The sequence below is a fragment of the Lethenteron reissneri genome, chromosome 55 (assembly GCF_015708825.2).
Source record: "Lethenteron reissneri isolate LAM-NWPU_2019-01 chromosome 55, ASM1570882v1, whole genome shotgun sequence".
Classification (NCBI taxonomy): domain Eukaryota; kingdom Metazoa; phylum Chordata; class Hyperoartia; order Petromyzontiformes; family Petromyzontidae; genus Lethenteron; species Lethenteron reissneri.
In genome coordinates, this window is record NC_083833.1 from 11,494,273 (window position 1) to 11,513,669 (window position 19,397).

Sequence of the window (19,397 nt, forward strand, 5' to 3'; positions counted from 1 at the left end):
AGACCCATACAGATACGGAGAGACCCACAGAGATACATAAGGACCCATAGAGACAGAGACCTATAGTTATACATACAGACTCATAGAGATACATAGAAAACCATATAAATACACAGAGAATCGTAAAGACAAAGACCCATAGAAAAACACAAAGACCCATAGAGACACACAGATCCATAGATATACATAGAGATCCACAGACAAGCAGAGACACACACAGAGACCCACAGAGATACATAGAGACCCAAATACTAAAGATTTTAAATGTTACCAGGTAAGGAGCTATGTAGCGCTGGCTATTACAAATGATAGCTCAACCAAGTGGCTGATAACATTATCATCGTGTGGAAATGTAAAGACACCCACAGAGACTCAGATTCACCACACAGAGACCCACAGACTCACCACACAGAGACCCACAGACTCACCACACAGAGACCCACAGACTCACCACACAGAGACCCACAGACTCATCACACAGAGACCCACAGACTCACCACACAGAGACCCACAGACTCACCACACAGAGACCCACAGACTCACCACACAGAGACCCACAGACTCATCACACAGAGACCCACAGACTCATCACACAGAGACCCACAGACTCACCACACAGAGACCCACAGACTCACCACACAGAGACCCACAGACTCACCACACAGAGACCCACAGACTCATCACACAGAGACCCACAGACTCACCACACAGAGACCCACAGACTCACCACACAGAGACCCACAGACTCACCACACAGAGACCCACAGACTCACCACACAGAGACCCACAGACTCACCACACAGAGACACACAGACTCATCACACAGAGACCCACAGACTCATCACACAGAGACCCACAGACTCATCACACAGAGACCCACAGACTCATCACACAGAGACCCACAGACTCACCTCACACAGACACACACAGAGACCCACAGACTCACCTCACACAGACACACACGGAGACTCACAGACTCACCTCACACAGAGCCCCGTGTCGGCATCTTCAGGCTGAGTCGACCACGAGGAGGCCCAGACAGGGTTCAGATTTTTCCCGCCATCGCCGCCATTCGCCCTGACCGGAAGCGGAAGTAGAAGCTGGGGGTGGAGATCGCCCCAAGAGGAGGGGCGGGGGGCGGCTTCCGGGGGCGTGGTCGCGCACTGGCACGTCACTCGGAGGGCGTGGCTAAAGGGGGCGTGGTCAAGTCCCTCGAGCTGTGACATCACCGGTGACGTCGCAATCACCACGTGCTTCCTCAGAGTTCGAGACGGGCGTGAAGGAGACGGCAGCTTCTTAAACTTCAGCTGCTTCAGCTTCATCATCGTCGCCTTTCGAACAACTTCTGCTGAAGCCATCCGAGCGAAACTTTTGACGAGGTGAGTTTTGTGGGTTCATGGTGAGTGTGTGGGTCCGTGTTGTGGGTTCGTGGTGAGTGTGTGGGTCCGTGTTGTGGGTTCGTGGGTGCGTGGTGAGTGTGTGGGTCCATGTTGTGGGTTCGTGGTGAGTGTGTGGGTCCGTGGTGAGGATGTGGGTGCTTGGAGAGTGTGTGGGTCCGTGTTGTGGGTTCGTGGTGAGTGTGTGGATTCGTGGTGTGGATGTGGTGCGTGGTGAGTGTGTGGTTACGTGTTGTTGGTTCGTGGTGAGTGTGTGGGTCAGTGGTGAGGATGTGGGTTGGTGGTGAGTGTGTGGGTCCATGTTGTGGGTTCGTGGTGAGTGTGTGGGTCCGTGGTGTGGATGTGGGTCCGTGGTGCGCATGTGAGTTCATATGAGTTTGTGGTGAGGATGTGAGTCCATGTTGTGAGTTCATGGTGAGGATATGAGTCCGTGTTGTGAGTTTGTGGTGAGGATGTGAGTCCGTGTTGTGAGTTTGTGGTGAGGATGGGGTTCGTGGTTAGAATGGTGGGTTACTGGTTGGGGGATGAGAGAAAGTGGTGAGGATGTGAGTTCGTGTTGTGACTCTCTACACCATCTCCACCCCCCCACCCACCCACAGCTTTCCACACAGAGACCTTGGGGACTGCTGCGTGAGAGAAGCCACTCTGAGTATCAACACCATGGAGGTACGCATGGGCCCCTACGCTCGACTTACGAACACCACCAGCACTCACCAACACCACCCACACTTATGAACACCACCCACACTTACGAACACCACCCTCACTTACGAACACCACCAGCACTTACTAACACTACCAGCACTAACGAACACCAATAGCACTTATAAACACCACCCATACTTTCGAACACCACCTTCACTTACGAACAACACCCTCACTTACGAACACCACCCACACTTACAAACACCACCCACACTACAAACAAGCTTCCATGAAATATATATTTGTTTAACATCGACTTACAACTCGCACTTGCGAACCGAACAGCGGAACAATCCTCCGGGAGATGTAGTGAGTGTTTGTGATGCCTGTACACTACTCTGTGGCACCACAATGGCGAGATATTAACAACCTCACTTGGTTTCCAGGAGGTCGACCTGATGTCTACTGTTTATTTGAAGTCTGTGTGTAGAGGAGCGTACTCCAATATTGTTTATTATGTGTGTATGTGCATGTAGACGAGCCAAGCTGGAGCAAGGAGGGAGGGAGTCTCTGGCAACACGTGGAGCGCGTTGTCCGCAGCCGGCACCGGCCCTATCCTCAGTAAATCGCCTCGAGGTGAGGAACAGCAGTCAGCAAAAATGGCCACGTTGAATGGGGGGAAGTCACTACCGCCATTTTTCATTAGGGACTTCACGGTGGCCATGTTGTTTATGAGACTTTATGGCAGCCATGTTGCATGGGGGACTTCATTGTGGCCATTTTGCATGAGGGATGTCACGGCAGCAATGTTGCATGGGGTACATCACTACAGCCATGCTGCATAGGGGACGTCACTATGGCCATGTTACGTGCAGGATTTCACGATGGCCATTATACATGGGGGTCTTTAGGGCGGCCATGTTTCATGAGGGATGTCATGATGGCCATGTTGCATGGGGGATGTCATGGCAGCCATATTGCATGGGGGTTGTCATTTTGTCCATGTTGCACGAGGGATGTCATGGCAGCCATGTTACGTGGGTATACAGTATTTGGCGGCCACTATATATTTCCACGTGATGAAGATCACAGCCACTTCTGTGGGGCCTTACCTGCCAAAATAAAAATAAATAGTTTAGTTTTAGTATGGGTCTCTATGGTCGTTATGGTTCGATATGAGCATGGATATCTGTGGATCTATGGATCTATATGAGTATGGGTCTCTGTGGGTCTCTATGGTTCGATACAAGTGTAGGACTCTTACTGATGCGACAGCTTCTTGTCTTTCTCGTCTCTTTTATTCACACATATAGTTCACACCTCCTCGTCATCACTCCATGTCTCTCCGTTCGCTCGCTCCGCGACTTCGCTCGCTCTCTCTCTCTCTCCCCCTAGGTCCGTTACTCCGCTGCTACCCTACTCAGTACTCGCTCCGTCCACTGCTACCCTATCTGTATTCTCTCTATCCACTGCTACTGTACGCTGTATTCTCTCTATCCACTGCTACCCTATCTGTATCTATTCCTGCTCCCTGCTGCTCCGTCTCTGTCCCAGGCACCGTCTCCATCTCCGACTCCAACACTCCCCCAAGACCCCCGTCTCTCCGTTACGCTGTGCCTTTATACCCGAACCAATCAGCCCCAATTAATTATCTCATCCCCCGCTTTGCTACTCGCCCCCAGGCCCCCAGCCTCACGTGACCATGTTATCGCCATCAGCCCGGCCGCCAGTCATCAGCCACTCACCCTCCTGACCAATCACCGGCCTGCGTCCTCCGTTACCCTTAACACCTGTGGTGTCTCTTAATGACCTCCCTCTCAATGGCACACAACAACAACTGTATCCTCAGTTGCCCCCACTGTACGCTGCTCGCTCGCATAGCAACATAACGCGGGGCGCGTGACATTTCAAGTCCTACACAAGTATGGGTTTCTGTGGGTCTCTGTGGGTCTGAGTGGAGTGATGAGTCTCCATGTTATGATAATGACGACGATGACGATGTAGCTCTAGCGGGGGCCTTACCTGGCATGTAAACAAAACAGAAATAGTTAAAAATCTAAGATGTTGTTATTGTTGTCACGTGTGCAGCGATCCTGAATCTCTTTGGGCCTCAGCTAAGTCATCGCCAAAAGCTGGAGCTGGAGGCCATGAAACAAGTATGGTTCTTCACTTTGGACAAGGTCGACAAACCCCGGGGTGGCAACAACACCGACAGCTCCGACGACGATAACAACAACTACATCCCTGTGAGGCTCACAGAGACACAGAGACACCCATGGAGACCCAAGGAGACACCCACAGAGACCCATAGAGACACCCATAGAGACCCACTCCCATTGAGACCCACAAAGGCACCCAAAGAGACACCATTAGACACCCACAGAGGTTTTTGTTGGGTTAGAAGGCATGAGTATAAATGTGTAATCGTTCAACCTGCCACCACCACCAGACACGGACAGTCAGTTAAGGTTTTGTGTTACGGGTTTCTGGGGGTCTCTGTGGGTGTCTAAGGATCTGTTTGGGTCTTTATTGGTCTGGGTGTCTGTGGGTCTCTGTGAAAGTGTTAAAGTTATTACGCACCATATGTAGTAAACTTTGGCTAATCCACTCACGGCGTCAGCCGTGGTGGCCAGGAGATGTTAACTCCCTCCCCTGGTATACAGGAGGTCGTGGGTTCGATACCGACCCTGACGCCTGCTGTATATTTGGAGTTTGCGTCTCTATCTTTCTCCCCGTGGTTGCGTGGATTTTTCTCCTTCCACATTTAGAAACAACGTCAACACACATTTAGAGTAATTGGCTGCTTCTGCTGTACATTTCCACATGGTGATAAAGATGAGGCCCCACTTCGTTGAGCAATGATTTGTGATGGCCAGGTCGCTCTTGAGAAACAAGGGCTACATAGCAGCTCAGTGGTGGGGCATTTAACAGCGTAGCAATAGGCTGTAGCCTTTCTGGACATAAAATACATACTTGTGGTGAACATGCAGACAAAAACATGCTCTGATAATGTATGGCATTGCCTTTGAAACTGATTGGTCTACACCGGAGAGAGCATCCTTCTTTAGGACCTAGTCTCACTACCAGTGTCTCACTACCCAGTGTCTCACTACCCAGTGTCTCACTACCAGTGTCTCACTACCAGTGTCTCACCACCCAGTGTGTCACTACCAGTTTCTCACAACCTGTGTCTCACTACCCAATGTCTCACCACCAGTGTCTCACTACCCAGTGTCTCACCACCAGTGTCTCACTACCCAGTGTCTTACTACCAGTGTCTCACTACCAGTGTCTCACTACCCAGTGTCTCGCCACCAGTGTCTCGCCACCAGTGTCTCACTACCCAGTGTTAGATGGATAAACGCAAAAAGGCGAACAACCCCCCCCCCCAAGTACTCTAGGGTTTTTTCGGTGAAGTCACGTAGGTAAAAAATAAAATTAAAATTAATAAAAGTAAAATAAAAAATCACGACGTTTCGGAGGCAACACAAGCTTCCGTCTTCAGGTGGAACTGTCACAGCACGATTGCTGTATCAAGTAAAGAGAAATTCCAAGAGACCCGACCTTGTATATATACTGGTTGAGGGGGGGGAGGAGTTTTTTATTATGGTAAGGTTGGTGCGGCTGAGGCTGCTGCGGCTGAGGCTGCTGCTAGGACTGAGCCTTTGTTATGTAGACTGGTTGAGCTGGGAGGTGCCAGAGTTGTTAAGGTGCGACTGCTTCTAATGGGACTGAGCCTTTGTTACGTAGATGGTAGAAGCAGAAAAGCAGGTCAGGAAGAAACAGCCCCTCGCTATGTTGCTGGGTGGGTAAAACTTAAAGCAGGAAACCAGTGTGTGAAAAAAGAAGCTAAACATGATAAAACAAAACTGGCTGTCTATCAGAAAACTGTACGGTAACTAAAGAATAGTGCCCGTCAAATAAGATGGTCCAAATATGTGTAGTTAAATCCCTCCAAGTTTTAACGCCATTCGGTATTCTTGGGTCTTTCGGTAAAGTCACGTAGATAGGTTCAAAGAAAATAATAAAAAAATAACAGGAAGATGACCGCTTGCGTTGCGATCGAAACGTCCCAGTTGTCTGTTATTTATATTTTTTTCTTTGAACCTATGCGACTTTACCGAAAGATCCAAGAATACGAATTCCTGCAGTCACGAAAGCTTTAAGTCAAGCATTCGGCAGTTTAACTAAACATTTATACATTTCCGCGATCTAACACCCAAGCAAAAAGAAACCTCTATAGCTGATAATGGCGGTCGTGGAAGCCCGGACTGCTGCTGCAACCACCTAACATTTGACGCTCTGATGGCGACGACTCTTGACAACTGGCCTTCGCCTCCTAGGTCCGCAAGGAACAGCTCCACTACCGCTATGAGGTGCAGAAGATGATTGGCGAGGGAGGCCAGGGCCTGGTGCTGCAGTGCCTCGACCACAAAACCAAAACACTCGTGGCCGTCAAGATGCTGTCGCTGCCCTGGAGGTGAGTCGGAGGGCCTTCCGCGGTGGCCCGCGCTCTCGAAAAATAATCATCAAATGATTGGAGGCACCGCCGTGAAACTGCCAATAACTATGGACTCGCTGACAAAATACTAACTGCCCTAAAACTGCTGCTAACTATAAACTAACAAGATCTTACTGCCATAAAACTGCTGCTAACTATAAAGTAACAGAATACTAACTGCTATGAAAACTTACTGCTATGAACTAACTAAAAAGAAGCACTAACTGCCGTAAAACTGCTGCTATGAACTCACAAAATAATAACGTGCCGTAAGACTACTGCTATGAACTAAAGTTAACTAACAAAATATTAACTGCTGTACAACTATTGCTAACTATGAACTAAAATACCCATAGAGAATTTCTATTTAAAGCTTTCGTGACTGCAGGGATTCATCTTCTTGGTTCTTTCGGTAAAGTCACGTAGAAGGGAAGTAATAAAATAATAAAAATAAAACACAATAAAATAATTCTCACGACGTTTCGGCCACAACGCAAGCAGCCGTCCTCAGGTGAAAACCAGGTCTGTCGAGGCGACAGAGTCTGAATGAATACCCATAGAGACCCAACAGAAACCCGCAGAGTAACCCACAGAGTCACCCACAGAGACACCCAGACCCTGAGAGACCCACAGAGACACCCACAGAGACACCCAGACCCTTAGAGACCCACAGAGACACCCAGACTAATAGAGACCCTGAGAGACCCACAGAGACACCCATACCCTTAGAGACCCACAGAGGCCCACAGAAACACCCCGACCCACAGATATCTACAGTCACCCACAGAGACCCCCACAGAGTCACCCACAGAGACACCCACAGAGTCACCCACAGAGACCCCCACAGAGACACCCACAGAGACACCCATAGAGACCCCCACAGAGACACCCACAGAGACACCCATCGAGTCACCCACAGAGTCACCGTTGATTTCGTGGCCTTCCCCCTCCCGCTGCACAGCTCCTCGACAGCGGCCCGTCAGAGGACGGAGCTGGAGGTGGCCAATGAGCTGCAGGGCAAGGCCAGCGATGAGCGCTACGGAGTCATCCGGGTCTTGGACACGTTCCAATTCCGCGGACACAATTGCCTCGTCGTCGAGCTCTTGAAGTACGCGAACCTCCCCTTCCCACCCACCCACCCACGTGCGTGTGCGTGTCCATTGCTCCGCTCGATAGTTGATTTATTTCGGAATAAATATTTATTTAACATATGATCAAGCAACTAGATTTATCGATTTATCACATTTATTGATTGAGTTTCACACGCAGGGCTTTCGCGACCAATATCATCCATAATAGAGGTATTTTTGGTTAGATTAAGTAAATATATAAATGTTGTGTCGTTAAACCCGCCACCACCCAACATAGCCAACTAGTAAGGGTTGTCATGCAAACAGAACGTGCCAATTCGTTACTAGTACAGTACTATTGTGTAGTGTCGTGTAAAGTGTAGTAGTGTATAGTGTAGTGTATAGTAGTGTATAGTGTAGTAGAAAGTGTAGTGTATAGTAGTGTATAGTGTAGTGTATAGTGTAGTAGAAAGTGTAGTGTATAGTAGTGTAGTGTATAGTAGTGTATAGTAGTGTATTGTGTAGTGTACAGTGTAATGGAAAGTGTAGTGTATAGTAGTGTATAGTAGTGTATAGTGGAGTATAATGGTACAGCACAACAGTGTGTTGGAGAGCCAAGCCACAACATTTCCAATCTCTGAGTATGATGTTTCGCCAGTAATTACAACTGGCTTCATCAGGCGACAGCCACATTTTGTGGAGAATTCCACCTGTTTCGTTCCTTATATAGAGGCACAGATGTGGTGATCAGGCTTCTGTGCTCTTGTGCAAAGTGGGGGGGGGGGGGATTAATTTTCTAATTTGTTCCCAAATTGCTTTTTTTTTCATACCTTTCATAATTAACTTATTTTTGCAGTTTATTTAATGAGTTTAAAGATAGTTAACAATTCATCAAAATATGTCTCGCCTCTTTAAATCAGTTAATTTAATCGAATACGTAACTTATTTAATTACTATTTTGATAATTAATTTATGCAATAATTAATCTGACAATTTTACAAGCACAATTTGTTTGGCAATCGAGTTTCCAAAGCTCTGGGAAGTCGAGCAGCACGCGTCCACATGGCCCGCGTGGGTCAAGCAGCTCAGCACAGCGAACCGCTGCGTTATCGACAATCGCAGAACACCGTGGCGACAAATCAGACGCAGGAAGTCCCCCGGGTTGCGGAAGACGCGACTCACGGAAATGCTCCCCATGAATCACACATTTATTTTTTTCATGAGAATCTACATAGAAATAAAAGGGAAATGTGTGGATATGTGTGTCTGTTCGAAATGTTTTGCATACTTCCCAACATGCAAACAACTTTAAATTTGGCACGTGGGTAGCTTCCGTACTGTACACAATGTAAAAAGTATAAAAATAGACTTTTGTATTTTGGGGGGGGGGAATAATGGATATAATCTATTGCACGGCAGTGAGCGGTGACGTCACATCTGTGGACTAAACTATTAATTTCCGTGCGAAGAACGGGTACACCTGCTAGTAAAATATATTAATAATACGATATTAATAGGTGAATAATGAAAAAATTCTAATTAACAATAATATGGCAATTAAATAACGGAAAAAATTATAAGATAAGGAAATTATAATGAAATAATACGAATATATTGCTAATTAAAATTATAATACAAATTTATATTAAGAAATATTGATAATAAAAAATAATAAATAGAATACATTTATTGTTAAATTGTGATATGATAGTAATAAAATGATAGTAATGAAATAATAAAAGGGAATAACATAATCATGGTGAAATTATAATAAAATCATAATGAAGTTATTATCACTAAACATTCAGTTCCCTTGGCGCTAGTGCGGCGCGGCGAGAACGAGGATGAATTCCGCGGAGCGACGAGGCGTTTCATGACCCCTCCCCCCAAAACTAACCAAGTGGCACAAGTCGGTTTGGGGTCCGGGTCGTGGGTCGCCGAGCGGACGTCATCGGAACGGGAAAGGGGTTTAAACGTCGTCGTCGTTGTCGTGCCAGGAAGAGCCTCTACGACGTCATGAGCAAAGGAAGCATCGGGCGAATCTACGTGAGGCGGTTGAGGGAGCACACCAGGGCCATCCTCGACTTCCTGTTGTACGCCAAGGGGCGGGGCATCGTCCACGCGGACATCAAGCCGGTGAGCGGAGCGGGCGCGGTGGTCACGCCCTCTCATCAGGGCGCTCGGTTAGCTGGCGCGGAGGCAGGCCGGCCACGGTTGATCGCGGGGTCGATGCGCTGGCTCGTCAATCTACTGTGACTCTGCCACCTCCTCCTTCCAGATAGAGGTAGCAGGTTGACGGTAGGCAGCTGTGGCTAGGAGATGTTAACTACCTCGCCTGGTATACAGGGGGTCGTGGGTTCGATCCCGACCCTGACTCCTGCTGTATATTTGGAGTTTGCATCTCTCTCGCTCCCCGTGGTGGTCACGTGGATTTTCCTCCAAGCCCTCCAGTTTTTCCCTCTACGTTCAGAATCAACATGACCACGCGTTTAGAGTATTTGACCGCTGCTGTAACCTTTCCGCATGATGATGTTGATATCAGCCCACGTTGTTGAGCTATCGTTTGTGATGGCCAGGGAGCTTCCGACAAAACAGCTGCACAGCAGCTCAGAGTGGGGCCTTACACCTAGTAAAGTAAAACATAGCTTAGTTTTAGTCTGTGTCTCTCGAAGTCTGTGTGGGTCTCTGAGTATGGGTCTCTCTATGCCTGTGTGGGTCTCTATGAGTATGGATCTCTGTTGGTCTTTGTGGGTCTCTATGAGTATGGGTCTCTGTGGGTCTGTTTGGGTCTCTATGAGTATGGGTCTATGTGGGTCTGTATGGGTCTCTATGAGTATGTGGGTCTCTATGAGTATGTGGGTCTCTATGAGAATGTGGATCTTTATGTCTGTGTGGGTCTCTCTGAGTATGGGTCTCTATGAGTATGGGTCTCTATGGGCTTGTTGAAACACGTCTCTAGAGTGTTTGGCTGCTGCTATACATGTCCACGCAATTATGATGATGATGCTGATGATGCTGATGATGATGATGCTGATGATGATGATGCTGATGATGATGATGCTGACGATGATATCAGCCCCTTGGTTGAGCTGCTGTCATTACGTGATGGCCGGGTCGTTTCCGATAAAAGACCTACACAGCAGCTCAGCGGGGCCTTACACCCTGGTAGTAAAATACAACTTTGAACGGGTCTCAGGCACGTCGCCCGTGTCGCAAGTCGGGGGGGGGGGGGGCTGCCCGTGTGGGTGTCAATGCGTCACTTTGCGTGATCGACCCACTGCTGGCTGGACACTCTCGCCGTAACCTCAGAGCGTGGAATTCCTTCTCTGTCTCTCCCCTTTGTCCAGGACAACATTCTGCTCACCGCGACCGGCAAAGTGAGGGTCACCGACTTCGGGTGCAGCTTTTACCTGAAGCATAAAAGTGAGTGGCCTTGCGTGCATGCGTGGAGTTTTTTTTTGGGGGGGGGGGATTAGATGGCGTCAATTTAAACGCAGCCGGCCGGCGAGGTTCAGCGTCACGTAAACAGGACGCGCCAATTCGCCACTTGCACAGCACTAACCGGTGTGCTGGAGATGTAAACCCACTACGACGTTTACAATTCGAGCATTTACAGCTGAGCATCATCATCAGGCAGGCAGCCAGAGTACGCGGTCCAACCCAATAACTCGCCTCCGCCATGAAATATCGGTCGCAGAAGCCGACTACGCGTTTAGCCGACAAAAAGAGAAACTTGTTCCCCCCACGTCGCTGTTGACGGAGGGACTACTTCATATTCATCGTCGTTGTTGTTGTTGCTGTGCAGCCAAAAACGTGGGTGGGACGTTGCCCTACATGGCCCCGGAGCTGCTGCTGGGCTACGATGTCACCTCCGCTGTGGACATGTGGGGCCTGGGCTGTACCTTGGCCGAAATGGCCACCGGCAAGGTGCTCTTCGATTCACCTGCCATCGAAGAACACCTGCCCTGCTGCATTGAGGTACGGGCGGTGGGTGGGTGGGTACGGTGGGTATAGTGGGTGGGTATGGTGGGTGGGCGGGCAGGTGTCTATGGGTATGGGTCTCTGTGGGTTTGCACAGAGACCCATACTCATAGAGACCCATACAGACCCACAGAAACCCATACTCATAGAGTTTGATTCCCTCTCACGACCCCAAACACCAGAGAGGAATATCTGAACTGGTCCAGGGCCTCTCATAGGTCGACTAAGCCTCAAGCGAGTACAGTAGAACCTCTGGTCACGACCATAATTCGTTCCATAACTTTGGTCGCAACCCGATTTGGTCGTGACTCGAACCTAATTTCCCCATTGGATTGTATGTAAATACGATTAATCCGTTCCAGACTCCTACGAACTGTACGTAAATATTGTTTTTTAAAAATTTTTAAGCACAAAAATAGTTAATTATGCCATAGAATTCACAGTGTTATAGTAAACTAAATGTAAAAACATTGAATAACACTGAGAAAACCTTGAACAACAGGGAAAACTAATATTGCTGCGTCAAGGTTTGGAATCGTTCAACAAGATGATTGTTTCGTCTGCTACATCAGTCGGTCGATTCTGAGAGAGAGAGAGAGAATATTCGCACGAGAAATTCATGTTTCTATTGAAAGTAAGTTAACAGTAATATTTGCTTACAGTATTGTTTTTGGAAGCATTCACCGTAATATCGTATGAACGTTTACTTCACCGCATCATCGTATGAATGATGTGAGAAGAGATTAACGGGTTATTACGTGAGCGATTTACGTACTCAGCGCTTTCGCTCTCTAAATTATGGCTTGAATGAGGGGGGAGGGGTATGACTACACTCACAAAATTAATATCTTACTAGGAATTTTATGTAACAAAAGTTACATAGATAACTGTTACGCGTTGTGTAATTCAACAAAAAAATGGCACGGAAGGGGAAATCGGCCACGGCCGTGTTTGATCGCCACCCGTTCGTTACCAGATTAAAATTTTTTGTGAATTTTTTGGTCGGAACCCGATTTGGTCGTGATCAGAAGCGTTCGTGACCAGAGGTTCTACTGTACCTGGTGTAGCAGTGTGTAGTAAACATTTCCACTGGGGGAGACAAAGGTGGCCGGGCGTGGCACTGGGCACCCACCCCCTCGTGTGCAATGAGATGAGGATAATACGGGGAAGCGGGGATTGTTGTCTTTGTACACAGTGCCGGCCTCCACAGGCGCTGCCTCCACCACGACTCACCGCTGACATGCAGTATTTGCCCCAATGGGCCCGCTGAGGCTCCACCGGCTGTAACCCCCCCCCCCCTCCTCCTTTTGTCTTCGTCCGAAACCATGCGCAGATCCTGGGCATGCCCCCGAAAAAGATGGTGGACGACGCCCCAAAAAGGATTCTTTTCTTTGGTGAGTCGAGGGGCTCGAGCAGGCTGGCGCAAGCGACGTAACCCATTCTGTTTTGTTAGGTGGGGTGGCAGTGAGGCTCTTATAGGGTTATTTTGTGGGGGGGGGCTGGGGGGGGCTCTGATTATCTCGGGGGTGGTGGGTGGGGTGGGGTTTTGGGCTCTCAGTAGCAGGCGTTCGGAAGCATAGGTGGGTGGGTGAGTGAGCGAGTGGGTGGGTAGGTGAGTGGGTGGGTAAGTGGGTGGGTGAGTGAGTAGGTGGGTGAGTGAGTGAGTGGTTGGGAAGGTGAGTAGGTAGGTGAGTGAGTGGGTGGGTGAGTAGGTAGGTGAGTGAGTGGGTGGGTGGGTGAGTGAGTGGGTAGGTGGGTAAGTGCGTATGTGGGTGAGTGGGTCGGTGTGAGGGTAGGTGGGTAAGTGGGCAGGTGAGTGATTGGGTGGGTGTGTAGGGTGGTTAGGTAGGTTGGTTGGTAGTATGTAGGTGGTTCGGTGAGTGGGTATGTAGGTGGATAGGTAGGTGGGTAGGTAAGTGGATGAGCAGGTATGTGGGCGACGTGGTGGTTGGTGACTCTGCATGCGTCTCTCTGCAGACTCTGAGGGCCTCCCCAAAAACATGTCCAAGCAGCGGCCACCAGGAAGCCTCCCCCTGCACCGTGCGCTGCAGGGCCACCACCCTCAGCTGGTGGACTTCGTCAGCCGCTGCCTGCAGTACGAACCACACTCACCCCTCGCTCACCCCCACTTATCTCCACTTATCCCCACACCACTCACCCCCACTCACTCACCCCCACTCACCACCCCATACCTGTCAACACCTTATCAGTGCCCTACCTTACAACAGACCCAACTCAGACATTGTCGGTTACTCCGTGCCCCTTATAAATCTCAACGTTCATCCTGCAAAGTCCCATCACAAGGGACAAACACAAACAAATAGACACAAATTATTATTTTTACCCAGAATTGAAACGGCTGCACTCCGTACGGATCTGAAAACTCAATTTCCGTGTACAAGAATATGGAATAATCCGTACGGGTTGACAGCTCTGCCACCCACTACCCACCACCACTCCCTCCCACCTTCTCCATCCCCCCCCTCTCCCCACTATTCCCCCACCTCCCACCCTGTCAAATCATCTCACCATACCCCTCTCACCACGTGTGCGTCTCTCCCCCACTCCTCCCCTCCCTCCCTCCCCGTGCGTCTCCCAACAGATGGGATCCGAATCTCCGGATGACGCCTGAGCAGGCGCTGGCTCACAGCTGGCTCCAAACCACCACCACCATCCGGGCCACCACCAGCAGGGCCACCCCCACCACCACCCGGGCCACCACCACCACCCGGGCCACCACCGCCAGTGAGGCCACCTCCACTACCATCCGGGCTACCACCGCCACCATCCGGGCCACCACCACCACCCGGGCCATCCCCACCACTGCCACCATCCGGGCCACCACCACCACCATCCGGGCCAACACCACCACCCGGGCCATCCCCACCACCGCCACCATCCGGGCCATCACCACCAACGCCACCATCCGGGCCACCACCACCACCATCCGGGCCACCATCACCACCCGGGCCATCCCCACCACCACCACCATCCGGGCCACCACCACCATCTTGGTCACCACCCCCACCCGGGCCACCACCACCAGCTGGGCCACCCCCACCACCGCCACCACCACTCCCATCATCTACAATCGGCCCATCAACTGGGCCACCACCACCATCCGGGCCACCACCACCAGCTGGGCCGACACCACCCGCTGGGCCACCACCACCATCAGCAGCAGCGGCGGTGGCACCACTCCTGTGCAAGGCTCTGCAGCTGCTCAGCCGCGGTGAGCCTCTCTCTGTGTACCTCGCCTGGTACGCAGGAGGTCATGGGTTCGATCCCGACCCTGATTAGATGTTAACTACCTCGCCTGGTACGCAGGAGGTCGTGGGTTCGATCCCGACCCTGATTAGATGTTAACTACCTCGCCTGGTACACAGGAGGTTGTGGGTTCGATCCTGATGAGATGTTAACCACCTCGCCTGGTACACAGGAGGTAGTGGATTCGATCCTGATGAGATGTTAACTACCTCGCCTGGTACACAGGAGGTCGTGGGCTCGATCCCGATGCTGACGATGCCTGCGTTGCTGTATTTTTGCATTTTGCGTTTCTGTCCCCGTGGTGGTCACCACGTGGATTCTTCTCAGGGTCCTGCAGATTTTCCCCTCCACGTTTAGAATCGGCGTCACGCACTTCGAGTAATTGACTGCCGCTATGAATGTCCACGCGATGAAGAAGGTGATGATGTTATCAGCCCACTTGATTCGGCTATCAGCTGAGATGGCCAAGTGGCTTCTGGTCTATGTGGGTCTATAGGTCACTGTGGGTCTATGGGTCTCTGTGGGTCTGATGATGACGATGATGATAACGATGATCATGACGACGATGATGATGACGATGATGACGACGACGATGACGACGACGATGACGACGACGATGGTGATGACGACGACGATGATGACGATGTTGATGATGATGACGACGATGATGATGACGATGTTGATGACGATGTTGATGATGATAACGATGATGATGATGACGATGATGCGCTGCTGTGGTGCTGCTGCCTCTCTCTCCACAGAGCGGAGCCGGAGGAGAAGCTCCTATCGCCATCGTCATCATCGTCGCTCACCCAGACCTTTGGAGAGAGGACGGAGGTGGTGGAGGTGGTGGAGACGCAGGAGGAGGATGACGACAACGAGGAGGAGGATAAAGAGGAGAAGGAGGAAGAGGAGGAGGAGGGGGAGAGGGAGCGAGGGGTCCTGGCGCGTGTGGGCAGGGCGCTCCGCTCACTCCGCTCGCTGCTCAGCCGCCTGCTGCTCTGTGGTGGGCGGCCCACGGCAGAGTAGCGGAGTGGACCCACACTCACCACCCACACTCACCACCCACACTCACCACACTCCCCACCCACACTCCCCACCCACACACACCACCCACACTCACCACACTCCCCACCCACACTCACCTGTCACACTCACTACCCACACTCACCACCCACACTCACCACCCACACTCATCCACCCACACTCACCACACTCACCACCCACACTCACCACCCAAACTCACCACACTCCCCACCCACACTCACCACCCACACTCACATCCACACTCACCACACTCCCCACCCACACTCACCACCCACACTCACCACCAACACTCACCACACTCACTCACCACCCACACTCACCCACCCACACTCACCACACTCACCACCCACACTCACCACCCACACTCACCACCCACACTCACCACACTCACCACGCACACTCACCACCCACACTCACCACCCACACTCACCACACTCCCGACCCACCCACACTCACCACCCACACTCACCAGCCACACTCACCACACTCACCACACCACACTCACCACACCACACTCACCACCCACACTCACCACACTTACCACCCACATTCACCACCCACACTCACCACCCACATTGACCACACTGACCACCCACACTCTCCACCCACACTCACCACCCACACTCACCACCCACACTCACCACACTCACCACACTCACCACCCACCCTCAACACACTCACTACCCACACTCACCACACTCACCACCCACACTCACCACACCACACTCACCACCCACACTCACCACACCACACTACCACCCACACTCACCATCCACACTCACCACACCTCACTCACCACCCACACTCACCACACTCACCACACTCACCACCCATCCTCACCACCCACACTCACCACCCACACTCACTCACCACCCAAACTCACCACCCACACTCACCATCCACACTCACCACACTCACTCACCACCCACACTCCCCACCCACACTCACCACACTCACTCACCACACCACACTCACCACATACACCACCTACACTCACCACCCACACTGACCACTCACACTCACCACCCACACTCACCACCGACACTCACCACACTCACCACCCACACTCACCACCCACACTCACCAGCCACACTCTCCACCCACACTCACCAGCCACACTCACCAGCCACACTCACCAGCCACTCACCAGCCACACTCACCACACACTCACACTCACCACCCACACTCTCCACCCACACTCACCACCCACATTCACCACCCACACCCACCAGCCACACTCACCAGCCACACTCACCACCCACACACACCACCCACACTCACCACCCACACTCACCACACTCACCACCCACACTCACCAGCCACACTCACCACACAATGGACTAGAGCCTGCCTAGCCACGTGCACGTGTGAAGAGTTAGGATAGAGATAAGAAAAAGTTATAATGTAATGTGTACATATATATCTAGACCATTGTTTGTTTATCGATTGTTGTTGTTAATAAATAAGCGGATTTAACAGAACGTTGCAATTGTGTTTGTTGTGGCGAGTTGCTGCGGCCTGGGGTCTGAGGTGACTTGGGTCCAGATGTTGACTACCTTGCCTGGTACACAGGAGGTCGTGGGTTCAATTCCGACCCTGATGAGATGTTAACTACCTCGCCTGGTACGCAGGTGGTCGTGGGTTCAATTCCGACCCTGATGTGATGTTAACTACCTCGCCTGGTACACAGGAGGTCGTGGGTTCAATTCCAACCCTGACGATGCCTGCTGCTGCTATGTATTTGGAGTCTGCCCAGCTCCGTGTCTCATCAGCAGAAGCAAGAGACAAGCTCTGCTTGAACCAATGATGGTGAACTGCCCAGATGTTTGTCGTCAGATGCACCTAGCCTGGCACAGCAGTCAACCCATGGCACTTGCTGGGTCTGTCCATTGACCGCCTCCTGTACCTAGCCTGGCACAGCAGTCAACCCATGGCACCAGCTGGGTCTGTCCCCTGATCTCCTCCTGTACCCAGCCTGGCACAACAGTCAACCCATGCCCACCCGAGGGCCCCCTGGACCCCCGGCCCCCACTGGGATCCGGTCACGTGTCCAGCACCGGCCTTGACGTCATGTGTGTGTCGACCCACGTGGTAGTAACGCTCCCGGCACAGTGACGTCATACGTGTGCGTGTGTACACAGTAATGATACCACAATCATTATCTCACCCTCCCCCATGCAAAAAAACAGCCGTCCCGGCTGTGACAATACAGAAAACCAGTGTGCCTCCAACAACAACATCAACAATAAACCGGCAACGATAATAATTACTGCGAGAACATATGTACACACACCGAGAGAGGGGGGCGAGGCGAACCAACAACAACACATGTGTAATAAAGGACTCGATCACTGTGTCTGTCTTCGTTGTCCTTTATTCGGGTTCTTTACACTTGTCCCACACGGCTCTCTCTTAGAGACTCCCCTGCTTGGCAGCCCGATGCTGCCGTCGCTCCCGTAGCCTCTCACTCCACTCTGATGCAGCTCCGCTGCTGATCTCCTCGTGCAGGCCTCTGGCTGCAGTCACTGCAGCCTCAGCCGGCTCCCCGTTCCTCCGTGCTCGGTCACCGCTGGCCGACGGTGCCGAGTCTTATCCTGGGTGTGTGGCGATCTCGCCACCCTCCAACCTCCGCCCTGCGTGGCCTCACTCTATATCTCTCAACAACTCTCTCCCTTGTCTTCCGGTTTCTCCCCCTTAAGACTTGATCCCTCTCCCCCACGTGACCTAACTCCTCCGCCCGTGACGTCACATCCGCGAGGCCGTTTACGCCCGCATTACACCACCCTCCCCCGTAGAGAAATCCAGCCAACCTCAGCTGAACAATAACGACAACAAGTAATGTGAGCAAACACGGCCAAGACACATCGAAGGACAACGAAGCATACAATAAATATAACAGTAAGAACAAGAACACAACAATAAAATTCAACGAAATGTAAGGGATTTCAAGGGTGTGTGGGTCGCCGGCCCGTCCCGGACGGTCGGCAGCCCCCCCGCAGACCGGGAACGTGACGGGGTTTTAGGAGCGACAGGATGAAGTCCTCCTGTCACTATTGGAGGCCCGCCAACGTCCCGGTCCCGTATCCCCGAAGGCTCAGCGTCGGAGGTGTCCCGCACTCGTGTCCGCAGCGGGGTCGGAAGGGCCGCGGGGCTCGGAGTTCCCGCAGCCGTGGCAGGCACCCCCCGAGCACAGCCCCTCATCCCCTGCGGTGTCACGGCCAGCTTGTCTGTAACAGGCACGACAGGCGTTCTTGCAAGATCAACAGGCACAGGCAAGGGTGAGTTGGCAGCAACAGACCCCGGCAAGGCAACATCAGGAGATGACGCATCAGGTAGAGGGGCCACATATGGCTTCAAGCGCGACGTGTGAACGAACCAACGCCGAGATCCAACCCGAACACGCGCCGACTGTGGGTTGGGAACCTCGATGAGGCGAACCGGCCCTTGCCATGGTTTATGTAATTTAGGAGAGGTACCTGGCCGCACCTG

General features: G+C 51.5%; 1 protein-coding gene across 1 annotated transcript; it reads left to right on the top strand.

Annotated features, from left to right (window-relative positions):
* The first annotated feature begins 1,299 nt into the window (after positions 1-1,299).
* LOC133356696 (dual specificity tyrosine-phosphorylation-regulated kinase 2-like) lies at positions 1,300-19,141 on the top strand. The gene is made up of 10 exons (XM_061574338.1): positions 1,300-1,379; positions 1,997-2,063; positions 2,579-2,678; positions 4,131-4,288; positions 6,386-6,522; positions 7,505-7,651; positions 9,611-9,749; positions 10,961-11,036; positions 11,419-11,591; positions 19,001-19,141. The coding sequence occupies exons 2-10, from the start codon at positions 2,058-2,060 to the stop codon at positions 19,139-19,141; spliced, it is 1,077 nt and encodes a 358-aa protein (XP_061430322.1). The 5' UTR covers positions 1,300-1,379; positions 1,997-2,057.
* Positions 19,142-19,397: the final 256 nt, after the last annotated feature.

What these genes read in the sequence shown, in the direction of transcription:
- LOC133356696 (XM_061574338.1), top strand. An exon ending in ATGCTGTCGCTGCCCTGGAG is followed by an intron (nt 6,523 to 7,504) that starts GTGAGTCGGAGG and finishes CCCGCTGCACAG; the next exon opens with CTCCTCGACAGCGGCCCGTC. An exon ending in CTTTTACCTGAAGCATAAAA is followed by an intron (nt 11,037 to 11,418) that starts GTGAGTGGCCTT and finishes GTTGCTGTGCAG; the next exon opens with CCAAAAACGTGGGTGGGACG.